This window comes from Leptonychotes weddellii, chromosome 4 (assembly GCF_054177405.1).
Source record: "Leptonychotes weddellii isolate Sample4059 chromosome 4, ASM5417740v2, whole genome shotgun sequence".
Classification (NCBI taxonomy): domain Eukaryota; kingdom Metazoa; phylum Chordata; class Mammalia; order Carnivora; family Phocidae; genus Leptonychotes; species Leptonychotes weddellii.
The window spans coordinates 152,982,391-152,996,446 of NC_138372.1; the positions used below are offsets into that span (position 1 = coordinate 152,982,391).

Consider the following 14,056-nt stretch of genomic DNA (forward strand, 5'->3'; position numbering starts at 1 on the left):
CTGTCCCCACCCCATTGCTGGGGCTGCAGTCAGACTGGTGTGCGACTGGGGTAGGAGTCACTTTGGAGTGGTACTGGCCCCTGTCAGGGCTGCTTGTACCCTGACAGGCCCGTGGCACCACTTTGGATTGGCTCCAGCCAAGGGTATTTTGGAGGGGGCAGGGTGTATAGTGTTAGCAAGGTTTGCACAAGTTTGCTGTGGGAGAGGTCCTGGAGCAGAGGCCTGGTTGGAGGGGGTGTGTCTGCAGGAGAACAAGGGGGTGCAGTGGGGTCTGTTAGCAAGTTAAGTAAGGAGTGCCCCGCTGCTTCCTGCAGGTGTCTGTATCTAGGCTAGGGGGAAGGGGAGGGAAATGGTGCCTACCAGCTCCTTTGTTCTTGGAGAATTCTCCCAAGGATCTCCGCCCCTGCAGCACATACTCTAAGATTAGGAAACAAATCTCCCTCCTGTATAGCCCAGGCATTTTTCAAACTGCTGCTTTTATGCTGTATTTCTGTGGGGCTGTTTGTTGTGCTGTCTCTCTAAGGGTGGAGAACTCAGTTTCCTCTTATCCTCCTGGCTCTCCCAGAGCCTACATTGCTGATTTCTAAAGTTCTAGGTGTTAAACCCTGCTTATAGTAAGAACTCATGAAATTATGTCCCTCTGGTTTTCATGTGGGTTCCCCATGCCTGGGGTGCCTGGTGTGGGGTCTGGTCCTCTCCTCTCTCCACACCTGCAGTGTCCCTCCCTCCCATGGACAGTACCAAGGGTCTGTTTGGCTCCTGACTGCATCTTCTCCCTTCCTACCCTCTTCAATCTGGCCTCTTCTCTACACTTAGCTGGAGAGTCTGTTCTGCTAGTCTTTGGGTCGTTTTCTGGGTTATTTTCACTGATGCCAGTGTTTTCTAGGTGTATCTGTGGGATGACTGAGTTTAAGGTCCTCCTACTCTGCTATCTTCCCTGGAAGTCTTTATACTTTGTTGAACTGAAAAGAGAGAGAGAGAGAGAGGTTGGAAAGAACAGACATAGCATATCCCAAGGAAAAATACTAAGGACTATTATATGCTTCAAATTGTTACCAAAGAATTTCTACATATAAATGTAATGAATGTATTTCACTATATGCCAAGGAATGCTTGACAAAGAAATGAAAGAAACAAAATAGATTTAGAATGATTTAAACAACTTAAAGAACACCTATTTTCAAAGAATCTTAGAATTCAGAAAGTACATTAAATATCAAGTCTATACTCACTTTATATGCCTTATGGCAATTGAAGTTGAGTGATTTGCTCTATGTCATTTATCTGGTTATGATATAGAATTTGAGTTTCTCACACCATTCTATGGATTCCCACTATTTTCCTATCACTGTTAATATGACAAATGCAACCATTTTGAGGTTTTAGGAATGTGTAAAAATTAGTGCATCTTCAAAGCTTGAGCCTATTCACCTTTATGGAATACAAGTAGCATTTTAAAGCAGGAATTTTGGGAAAAAATTTATATTTGAATTTTTTTTGGTCCCTTTTTCAATTGGTGAATTTTAATCAGGGTTCTCCAGGGAAACAGACCATCAAGATATATCTATATTGATATCTGTGTATATTAATATCTATATCAAGAGAGGGAAAGATTTGTTAGAAGAAATTGGCTCACATGAATATGGAGGCTGAGAAGTCCCATAATCTGCCATCTGCAAGCTGGAAGCCCGAAAAAGCTGGTGGCATAGTTTCAGTCCAAGCTAAAAGGCCTGAGAATCTGGGAGAAACTGGTGTTAAGTTCAGACCAAGTCCAAAGACCCAAGAACCCGGGAGATGATGCCAAAAGCTCCCCAGTCTAAGTACAGAAAAAGACCAAAATCTCAGCTCCACCAATGAAGCAGAGGGGGATTTCTTTTTTCCTCAACCTTTTCGTTCTAGTAAGGCTCTCCATGATTTGGATGGGGACCACCTAGATTGAGGAGGAAAATCTGCTTTACACAGTCTACAGATTCAAAAGCTAATCTCATCTGGAAACACTCTCATAAGCATGCCCAGAAATAATGTTTGGCCAAATATTTGGGCACCCCATAATCCAGTCAAGTTAACACATAAAATTAACCTTCACAGTGATGTTAAACAAATTGCTTAGTTTTTCTGAGCCTCAAGTAATTTGTCTGCAAAATGGGGGAGTTACTATCCATTCCAAGGGTTATTTTAAGGCTTAAACAAGATACACTGAAGAGATCAACCTTATTTTGCACATAATGACTATTCAATTAATGCCAGTTCCTTTTGCTCCCTTTCCCTGTATTGCTATTTAAAAAATCCAGTTACGTCATACTGTAAGCCTATTATGGGTTGAATTGTGTTTTCCCAGACAAAAAAATAAGTTCATGTGTTGAAGTCCTAACTCTCAGTACCTCATGATGTAACTGTATTTAGAGATAGGTTGTTAAGAGGTTTTCCAGTTAAAATGAGATCATTAGCGGGGGGCGGGCTAATCCATTATGAATGGTATGCTTATAAAAAGGGAATAATTTTGGCATAGAGAGATACATAGATACACACAGAGAGAACGCTGTGTGAAGATTAGAGCTGTGCTATCATAGCCAAGCAAATACCAGAAGTTAGGAGAGGGGCCTAAATTGATCTTTTCCTGGTGTCTTCAGAACAAGCATGGGTTTGCACCTTGATCTTAAGACTTCTAGCCTCCAGAACTGTGACACAATAAATTTTTGTTATTTAAGCCCCTCAGTTTGTGGTACTTTGTTACAGCAGTCCTAGGAAACTCATACACCTGTATTTCTTAGGTTGACCATTACTTGTAATAACATCTCATGGAAATAATTCTTCATTGGCCCTTATGAGGATATATAAGGTCCGTCTTTTCCAATTTCAAGGAAAGTAGGTCTAAAACCCCTTCTGGCCTAACTCTCAGTTAACATGCTTCTCAAGAATAGAGAAGGTAAGGCATCTCCCTATTATATGTGATTTTTAAAAAGATTTTGTTTATTTATTTGAGAGTGAGAGAGAGAGAGAGCATGAGCAGGGGAGAAGGGTAGAGGGAGAAGCAGACTCCCTACCAAGCAGGGAGCCTGATGTGGGACTCGATCCCAGGACCCTGGGATCATGACCTGAGCCAAAGCAGTTGCTTAATCGACTGAGCCACCCAGGTGCCCTATAAGTGATTCTAATTCTAGTTTTTTAGTATCTCACTAAGACTAGGCTATTCGTACAGGCCATGCGTTGATGGGATAGGTAGGTGGATGGGTGGATGGATGGATGGATGGATGGAGAGAGAGATGAAAGATAGATGATAGATAGAAAGATAGATGATAGATAGGAGATAGAGAAAGGAAGAACAATCTCTATTTCTATCTCTGTATATATGTCTATACCTACATCTCTATTATCTATATCTATACTGCTTTTTAAGAAACATAATAATAGCATAAGCTTCTCCCCCCATTTTATCAAAAACTTGCTACAAACATCATTATGATAAAATTTTCAAGTCATACTCTCTCATATGTTTGTATTTACTATGACTTGTCAACCACAATGTATTGTTAGGCAGTTGATGCCCCCTCCTCTTTTTGCCATATTTTCTCAAATAAAACTTTGTTCACATTTCAGAATAATTTCTTAAAATAGTGTACCAGAAAGACAATTACTAGATCAAGGCTATAAACATTTTTAATATTCCTGATACTTATTGCCAAATCGCTTTGCAGAAAAGCTGGTGTTCTTTCCTTTGGAGTTTAATCCCAAGACGGTTCTTTATAACAAAAGAAGGAAATAAGGTCATGAAGAGCAGTGGGAGTGCTAGCATTCAGTTGCCACAAACAATTAATGAATATTTCCTTACAAAAAGCTCAAAGCCCTGCATAGTGTATCCATAACATGCAGGTAATTCAAGCAATCTCTGGCTCCATCTTTCTGGAACTCAACATAAAAATGCAATGTGGCATATTAAATTGTCAGCTCATGTGCTGAGCAGAAGTCATCTCTATCCTCTCCATTCTCTGGGTTGTTTCTTCTCGAGTGTTTAGTTCAGAGATAATTTTCAGTAAACTGTTGTCACTTGAAAATAAACAGTCTGGACAATGTACGGTCCATTCAGAATACTGAGAAAATAAACAACCTAGGATATGCTCCCTGCTTGTCTTTGGAGCCCTTTTTGGAATGTGTCCTCCAGATACTTTACTTTCTTCCCTAAAGCAGAAGTTTTATTTAAAATAAAGCTACTTCTTTGGCACTTCTGGGCAATCCTTTTTTGAAGAACCATAGCAATGAGTGGCTGTGGAGCCCTACTTCGAAGAAACCAGTCCATCCTTCTGGTGCTCTTTCTTTTGCAAATTCAAAGTCTGGGTTTGGACATGGATAGCCGTCCTACCACTGAAGTTTGTGCTACACACACAATTGCACCAGGACCCAAAGGTGAGGAAAGAAAAACAAAATGTTCATATATAGTAAGTGAACTCTCTTCCCTCCTCCCTCAACCCTACTGTAACTCTCAATGACTTTCTCTTCTCCTTAGTGTGCGCCTTCCTTCTTTTCCTTCTATTTTGGAAAACCAATGGCCTGTTATTTTTGTAAAAACCTTCCCTGATGCTAGGTAAGAGCATGTTGGGAGGGGGTGGACCTCACCCAGGGCACGGGAAAATTCCCTCCTCCATGCTGTTCTAGGGGGAAGGTACACAAGCCAAGACGTTAGTCTTTCAGGAATGCTTTCCTTAGGACCCTCTCTATTCTTTGGCTCTTTTTATTCCAACGCCTTTCTCAGCACTGATTTTGGTAAAGTTACCGGGCAAAAGCTATGTAAGGAGAAAATTAAATCTTCTGAATATTTCATTCAATGAGTGGGCTTCATATGAAGAAGAAAATTTTTGTCGAGGATGCAGATAGTATATAAATGAAATTTCTTTATTGAAAGTGGAGTCTTTGGGGCCAAGTGCCTTCAGCTGAAGGGTGATAGACTATTGCAGAATTTTTTCAAGTAGAGCCAAGGTCTAAATGTGCTTCAAGCAACTGGTTGATAAAAAATGCTGTGGTTTTCCTGGTTTTAGTTCTGACCCTTTTGTTCTGGAAGTGGTCACTGCAGTGCAAATTGGTGCTCCCTTATTAGTAATTCATGCTATGTTTCTCCAGGCTATAGGGTGGAAGAATTGCAGCTGCTTAAAATTTTAAATAGAAAAAAAGGGTCTTTCAGAAAAAGCAGAAATACATCGCCCTATGCTTGTCAGTTATTTAAATGTGTATTGCTTAAAGTGCATTTTTCTTAATCAGTGAATTAATTTCCTCCTAAGATTGCAATCCAAGCTTTAACCTTTGATATCATAAAATAAATGCAGGGAGGAAAAATGAGACCTTGGGGCTTCCAAATAATTTCTTGGGTGAATAAATGAATAATGTGAGGGCAAATGTTCAGAAAAGAAAGTTTTGATTAGAATTAAAAGTATTTACTTAGAACTATTACTGGACTTTCCAATATTGTACAAGGAACTTTTGTTTTATTCCTGAGGTATCATGGAAAATGCTGAAAATTAAAGTTTTCCTTGTCCCTGCAAATGGGAGAGTCCATTTGAGAATAGCACCGTTAATTTTCCTTGCAGAGAAACTACAACTTTCAAGCTAGAAGAAGAATGGACAAAGTGTTGTCAAAATAACATCCCAAATATCATGCATTCCAGTACAACAATTCTATTTATTCCAATTCAGCCAACATATATCAAATACCTATTAAGTGCCAAGCATTATTTTAGGCATAAGAGATGCATTAAATAACATATATTAGTGTCATGAGCAGTAGAGAAAGAAAAAAATTAGGAAGGAGGAGTGGGCAATTAATTTTTATTGGATACCAACAGCCTGTTCATCATGGTCTTCCTACCCTCATTTCTTAATGCAAAACATCCCCCTTCCCACTAGAAACCTTGCTAAGATTTCAAACAATGTAAATCTTTCATTCTTTTCCTGAGCTTGTGTCATCTAGAACCCTAGGGGTTCCAGAACAAAGTCTGCTAGGAACCTGGTATGATTTTTTCTTCCCCCAGAGTCTGAGGACTTTGCATCAAAATGAATTCTAAGTTCCTTTCTTATTAAAAATATTCCACAAGTCTGGAACAGAATGTACTGAATACCTCCTACATCTCAGGCCTCATGTTCAGTGCTAAAGGTTTCAAATTAAAGCCCTTGTCCTAGAACATGTCTACATTTCAAGCTTTGTATTAGATGGTAAACTCTTGGACTCAGGGCTCAGTTAACTTGGTTTTTTCTTTGCAAATTGCCTGTATTCATGCATATGGAGCACCATGCATGTGCTCATCACCGACTCTGCCACCCTAGGCATTGGATGTTGTGCCTACAAATGAAAAACAAGACTTAGTCTTCGTCTTCTCTCAAGATATAAACTGCCATCTATCCTACCTCATTCCTTCATGAACATGGTAATAGCGCCTCCCTACCCTTGAACAAGGCAGATTTGCATATTTATTTCTAAAAAAATACTAATAATAAAGAAAAGGGGGAAAAAAAGCTTGATGGCTAAGGAAATATTTAAAGGATGGAATTATTGCTTCTGTTTAATATATTTTTCCTAAGAGCAGGCTGGTGTATATTTTTCTCCATGGCTAATCATGTCAATACCATAGTTACCAGCACTGTGCTCAGAAACTTCTAGGAGCTCTGAGAAACAATAAAAAGAGTTTTCCCTAAATTCATTTGGGAGACTGAGAACTAAATAAACTATTTAGAGTTGCAGGTGGAAAACAAGTAATGTTAACCAGTCATATAATATGTTGTCCAATACAGACTCACCATTTTCTTACTGCATTATTTCCCAAGCATGACTTGGTGGTAAGAAGGATATGGAATTAAATCTGTTTTGATCTTCAGTATGCTATTACATCTATTTATGCTTTAGTTTCTTTATTTGCAAAGTGAGCTTCATTAGAGAACTGTTTTAAGAATAATATAAGCTAACAAATATAAACTTTAAGCCGTGTAGACAGTATAAATAGATAATTAAATTCTATTTGTCTTTCCTTCCTCTCCCTATTTATCTGTCTGCTAACAATTTTGGGAATAAGCAATGTTCCAATTATCAAAACTTCTTTGTTGAAAGCCATCTTTATTTTTCTCTCTATGCCTTAAATTTATTATTTTATGCTGTTCAGTAGAAAATGTTCCCTTTCCCACCTGTGTCGTTTCTTGAAACTATTCGTGTACAATTCTGACCTCTAGTGGTTTCCCTTGAGAATAGCAGTGGCAAGAAATTTTAACAAGAAATGTAAGAGCTATAAGAAATATTTGAGTGATGATTCACAATTTCCAAAGTATTTTCAAGTATATTATCTTGTTTAATTTTCATAATTGCCCTATGTGGTAGCAATTACTTTAAACTTAAAAGATAAGGAAACAATGTCAACAAGGCCAAGTGGAACCCTCAAGGTCTCTCACATACTTACAGAACAGATAAGCAATTTGAAAAGCCCTGGCCTTCTGGCTCTGGGTCCAGTGCCATTCCATGACACCCACTGGCTTCTATTAGAATCAGGTTTGAGAATATAGTCCACTGACCCCTATGTGATAAGAAATGGATGCGACGATGCCTGAGAACATGGCATTCATGCCACCTCACAGCTCAACATTGTACTGGATACTGAAATATGCTGAAAGTAATGATATGCCTTCTTTTTGATAATCAATTCCATTACTTCATTAGTTTGCTTGGAAATTAAAGATATTTTGCCTTATTGCTTATGCTGGCTTCCGTTAACCTTTTTGTTTAGGAGCTTTTTTTTCAATGACTTTTGTGTGTGTGGCCTAAAAGTTGCTTTGCATTCCATCTGGCTTCTCCCTACTTCTCCCATATCAAACTGCTTTTCCACTTGTAGTCTGATTCAGGCATCCCTGCTTTGTCTCTCATTCCTGGCCCAGGATCTTTGTATTTGATGCTCCTTCTGTCTGGCCTAAACTTAGCCCAGCCCAGATCTTCCTTCCCAAGGATCGTTCCTTCTCCTCATTTAGGTTTTAGCTCAAATGCCATTTGCACAGTAGGCCCTACCGGATACCCCCTCACTCTCTGGATCCTAGCTATATCGAGTTATTTCCAGGAATCTTTTCAGCCTCCAGTGCAAACAAGCTTCTCATGACTTCCCCAAACAGATGGCCAGATATGCCCAGGAATGTCTGGATCACTTTCACAGCCAATTTGGAAGTCTCACTACCTGTAATGTAACTATCAGAGGTAACTTGGTTTAATTCCATTTATTTTTGCATTTGTTAAAGCTGAAGCCCAGAGAGTTAAGATTACTTGTTCTAAGTCATACAGTGATTAGCTGGCAGCAGGACTAGAATTGGAACTCCTGTTCCAATCACCAGGCCAGTCATTGTTCCATTCTGCCAGGTTGTATCATCACCCTCACGTTTCATCAGTCTCATTAAGCATGAAATGATCCTTCCTTTAGCTTTCTAAATTAACATTAGAAAAGGAGTTCTGTGAGGTCAATGCATAAACATCATATGGAATTGTTTTAGCTCGGTCACCTTGATATAAATTAAGTTGCTAATTTCTTTCTGGTGGCTTTATCAGAGAGGTTAAGCAAGTAGGTATTTTCCCAAGACCTTTATATTAACTATATTAATTCACTATATTCTTTCATTGAGAGTTTTAGTATGTATTTTATGCATAAAGACAGACCGAAATTTTAAGTGGCTCGGCCAGGGTGTTCCAAACCATTTTTTCCTCTCCTTTTCCCTTTGGGTAGATGCCAAGAAAGCATCTCAAGGTTAGACCAGAAAGGGAAGAGTAAAACTCCAGGCAATCAAGGTGTGAGCAAAGATGATTCAGGAGATATGATGATAACGTTAAAAAAACATTTAGCTTGTTTCATTTTAATAAGCATGCATCCTTTCCCCAGGCTTCCCCTTTCCTCAACTCCCTTGCACAATAACTTGGCTATCCATCTATTACCTCTAGGGCCATGGTAGTAGTAGGTACTTGCATGTTGGCAAAGATCATGGACTTTGAATTTGAGCTCTGCCACTTACTGTCTTTGAGACCTTAAGCCTCAGTGTTTTCATTCTTTAAATAGAGATAATGTTATTGTCCATCTCAAATGCTTAATTTGAAAATTAAAACATGTGTAGCATATAGCTTAGCTATCCTCATTTTTCCCATCAGCTTCCATTTTCCATTACCATAAGCTCCCTCTCTCCCCACATCCCTAATGAAAGGCTCACAGATTGTAAAGTTGGCTCCTTAAATAGAAATCCATCAGGGAAACGCCACCACCTTCTGCTCCTTGCTGCAATTTCCTTTCTATTGCACTGCCCCTGCAAAGTCAACTCTTGTCAGTACTTCACTTGAGATCACTCTTTCTCTTCACTCATGTTGCCTTCTTTCCCTTGTTCTCCAACTGAGTCTGGTGTTCTTGATCAATTAAGTAGGAATAACAATAGTGTAAATACCCCTAGGGATGTAATGGGATTAAATGAGCTAAAACTCACAAAACCAAACCTCAGTTTTCTTTTCAGCAATAAAAGATTGGATGGTAAGTGTGACTACCTTAAGGGGTCTTGGTGAGGAGAAATGAGTTAAGCCACACAAAGCACTTAGTACTGTCCTTGACATATTGCCAAGGACCCTTTAAATATTCGAAAACCATGGATTAGCAAAACTCAAGAGAAAATGAGAACGTTTTTCCTGCTTTCTGGTCTTTTTTCGTCCTTTAGGGAATATTTTCCTGTGCCCCAGGCAGGCAGTTTTGTTGGCCTTGGGTCACCGACCATACGTGTAGGCCAGATACAACTTAAGTCTCTCACTCTTTATTTGTGTTTATGAAATTCTACGTCTGTTAGAAATGGTGTTGTTTAGCCTTTTCACATATTTTCTAGATATTCTGATCCATAAGCAGTCTTGTCTGGTTTTTGCACCACATATTTGATCTGTAATATTCTATAATTTTACAAAACTCTTTAAATTATATTCTAGAACATTCTCTGTTCTTTTATAAATTATAATTATAAGTATGTGCAGTAAAAATCTGACACTCAGAGACTCAACTGAAGTCGCGTCTAAAGAATTTAATTGTTTTCAAATTATTTACTGTGATTGGTCTTGACTTGAAAACTCTAGAACCATTATTTCAGGTCTCTTGTGGGCCCTTGAGAATACTTTTATCTGTTAAACAAATTATATGAGTATGAGTCTTTAGAATTTACCAAGGATTTATCAATTATTTTTCTTTAGTTCCACTGACATACTATAGGAATCATTATCCTTACTTAAAGAGAGGGATAAATAAATAAAGGAAGGAAGCAAGGAAAGAAGGAAGGAACGAATGAACGAACGAACGAACTAAAGCCTGTGCCTGTGACTCTTCTGAGGGTCATTTGTTTGACATCAGCCAGGGATGAGTGTATGTGCAAGACATTACAGTATGGAGTGCAGTCAAAAATAGTTTAAATGATGTTGTTCTGCCTTGCTTGAGATGAACAAAAATCTAGAAAAGGATTTTGACGTTCAGAGCCAAAGTACCCTCCCCTTAGACCACATGCTGAGTGTCCAAAGAGGCCCTTATGTCCAAAGGGAGCTTGGGAGATGGAGAAATGTCACAAGTGTAACAATATGCTGCAGACCAAAGTGAAAGTCTCCAAAGAGAAGGAGGGACTTGGATATATTACAAAGGAAGGTCTCTAGAATGGATTTATCCTAGGATTTGAAGAGCAAGGCTAGACCATGCCACCAGTGATCTTGGGGCAAACTACTAACCCATAGACACAAACGAAATACACTGAAATAATGCTCACATGGAGTGTACAAAGGCAAGGGATATGATCTTTTTTCTTAGCTTAGAGGACCCTGAAGGGAGGCAATATCATGTTGGTATTATTCTAAGGTGACCCAACCATGCTGTGGAACTTTCTCCTGATCCCTCATCCTGTTTCTCTAACATTGTAGCTCTGCACAGATGAGGGTATGCAAAATTAAAATGCTCAGCATTCATTGATGCCAGGGTATTCCTGCACCTGCCTACAAGGCTTTACCACTGAGAACTGAATCACCCAAAATGCATCATTTTACTGCCTGTTTTCCTGTATTTCTTCCTATCTTACTCTTTGGAATTAGAAATATGGGTGGATATGGGAGGTTAGGGCACAGTATTCTGCCGTGTTGAAATGCATCACTAATGCAACAAATTTATTGACTTAATTTGCAGGTCAGTGGAGACTTACTCTTAGAACAGGGGTGTCCAAAGGAGGAGAAACTAAGTGTTATTCTACCTCAATCTTTTAATAAGGTGGAGCACAGAATGTTTTCCCTATTCTAGCTCCAATGGCTTCATTGTAAATGGAAACTTACTGCACTTTGTTAACCTAATTTTCATTATACCTTGGGTTTTCTTTCTTCTTCTTTTTTTCTGGTTTTGGTTTTCACAGCTACTCTGTAGAAGTTTTAAGATTGTATCAGGTCTGACTAGCCAAATGATAGTTTAAAGCAGAAGAGTCAATGGAAGTCTGAGTAGGAGAATGAAGCAACTTAGATATTTTTTTTAGGTAGACAAATCTCTTGGCAGGGCTGAAGATAGGCTGAAGGACTGAAAGGATGTGAGAAGATCCTGGTGGGACATGAACTAAAAATGAGAGATGAATCAGGGCTGTTGGGATAGGGAGAAAGAGGGGAGATTAGAGAGAGATTTCAGAAGCAAAACTGGCAGATGATAATGAGTTCTAAACAGTTTGAGCTGCCTCTGGACATACATATGGAAAAGTCCAGTAAGCAGTTGAAAATAGAGATCATAAATATTTTTTAGGCATTTCTTCTCTACAAAAACAAATCACACTATTTGTCTTGACTCATGGTTTTTGTAACTTGTTTCATTTAGTGGAATCATCAGGGAGGACACTGTCATTCTCACAGATGGGTGGGGTGTCCATGGGTTGGGATGTTGGGATATAATCGCATAGCTATTACTTACAATGCTATTCTTTTTCTTTACATTAGCTTCTGCCCCACTTTGTAGTGAAAGGAATTTTAGACAGAATATTGTGTGTTACATCTACAGAGTGCTGTAAATGTTTCAAAGCCAGACGCACAAATCTCTGGAAGCAAAAATACACATCAGCCAGGGAGTTGCAAATCTGCACAGCCAAGGTATGGGCTAAAGAGGCATTGCCCGCCCTTGGCCTCTTCTTTGTATCCCTCTAATTTCTAGTGGCTAGAAATTCTGGGTGACCTAGTGGATGATACTATCATATCATAAATTTCTCGAGCGCTCACTGCATTCCAGACACCGTTTGACCCTTCATATGCATTAGCACATTTACTCCTCTCAAAAACACTGTGAGGGAGATATTTCAATATTCTGGTTTACTAGTGAGGAAACTTCGACTTATAGAACTTAAGTGGGTTGCCAGTGAGCCAGTGATGGAACCAGGACTTGAACTAAGCCCTCAGATCCCAGATCTTCCGCTCTTAACTACTGCCAAATAAAAATGTATTGCAGAAGCATGCCACTTTGTCCTGGATGGATGGGATTCCTCCTTGCATTTGTTTCTACTGACTTGGCTGTGAATGCATTTTAATAATGAATGATATGTGTAGGAGGAAGAAAACCTGCCCAACAAAACTTAATATTGTATTTTTCATTAAGTACAATGTTAGTTGTTTTCTTTTTTTCTCCCTGTTACTCGGACATGCAATGACTACAAAAAACTTGCAGGTTCCAGGTAGTAATTCTTCTTAAACCAAATAAACCTGAAAACAAAGAAGAGGTGCTTTATAATTCAAGTAGGAAACATTGCAGGATCCTTGAAATCCTCACTTTTTTTGCTAGGTTATACAGGAACTAGCTGAAGGGGGAATAAAGTTTATGGGTCTCTGAGATTGATGGGGCACAGTAAAGGGATTGGTTGACATCATGGTCATGCACATCAACAACCTGGGTTGGATCATAGGAAGCACCCAGTAAACATAGTTGTTATCAATATTGTCATTGATATTGTTATTAGATAAATTAATCACAATATATGTCCTTACATATTATATTTCCTTACATTGTTTAGAATATTAATATAGAAAAAGCATTTCTATTCTATTTCCTTATTTGATACATTATCTTATCATCTGAGGAGAGAACCTATAGATGAATAAAAGCCAAATCTCCTTACCAGGGAGAAGAAAAAAGATCATTGATCTTTTCAAAATCTCACCTTGTTAGATGCCAACAACACACATGGTAATTTCCCATTCATAGTACTCATAACATTTATAAGACCTTGTTTGGTGTCTCCTTCCCACCAAACTTTTAGGCTTAGATCATGTCTAGTCTGAGACAGTGTTGTATGCCTAGGACTCAACACAGGACTTAGCAGCTGGTAGAAACTCAATAAATATTTGTTCAAGGAATGAATGAGTGAGTGAGCAAATTGTGAAGTTTTGAGCAGCTCTCGAGAACAGAGTATAAAATACCTGCCCTCAAAACAAGGAACTTGCACTCTAATTGAGTAGTTGACATTAATACAAAAAGTTAGATAACAGTATGCTTTAAAATAATACTCTAAGGCAGTAATTAGAGAGTAGTAACAAGGAACCAGATGGTGAATTACCAAGGAAGTAATTCTATCAATAAATTCAGAGAATTTAGAATTTGAGACAAGACTAATAGGTAAAATTTACAAAAGAAGAGAAGATCCACAGTTTCTTTACATTATTTATGATTTATTTTTCAAATTGCAAGAGTATTTCATGCTTGTTGAAACACATAGCCTGTGTATTATGCTAAGCGAAATAAGTCATTCAGAGAAAGACAAATACCATATGATTTTACTCATATGTGGAATTTAAGAAACAAAACAGATGAACATAGGGGAAGGGAAAGAAAAATAAAATAAAATGAAAATAGAGAGGGAGGCAAACCATAAGAGACACTGAACTCCAGGAAACAAACTGAAGGTTCTGGGAGGGGAGGTGGGTAGGGGAATGGGGTAACTGGGTGATGGGCATTAAGGAGGGCACTTGACGTAATGAGCACTGGGTGTTATATGCAACTGATGAATCACTAAATTCTACCGCCGAAACTAATAATAC

General features: G+C 38.6%; 1 protein-coding gene across 2 annotated transcripts in view; it reads left to right on the top strand.

Moving 5' to 3' along the window:
- Positions 1–4,050: 4,050 nt before the first annotated feature.
- COLEC10 (collectin subfamily member 10) overlaps positions 4,051–14,056 on the top strand; it is a 38,469-nt gene continuing 28,463 nt past the window's right edge. For both annotated transcript variants that reach the window (XM_006747036.3, XM_031017845.2), the window contains exon 1: positions 4,051–4,401. In XM_006747036.3, the coding sequence (XP_006747099.1) occupies positions 4,254–4,401 (148 nt within the window). In that variant the 5' untranslated portion in view covers positions 4,051–4,253. The remainder of the gene's footprint in view (positions 4,402–14,056) is intronic.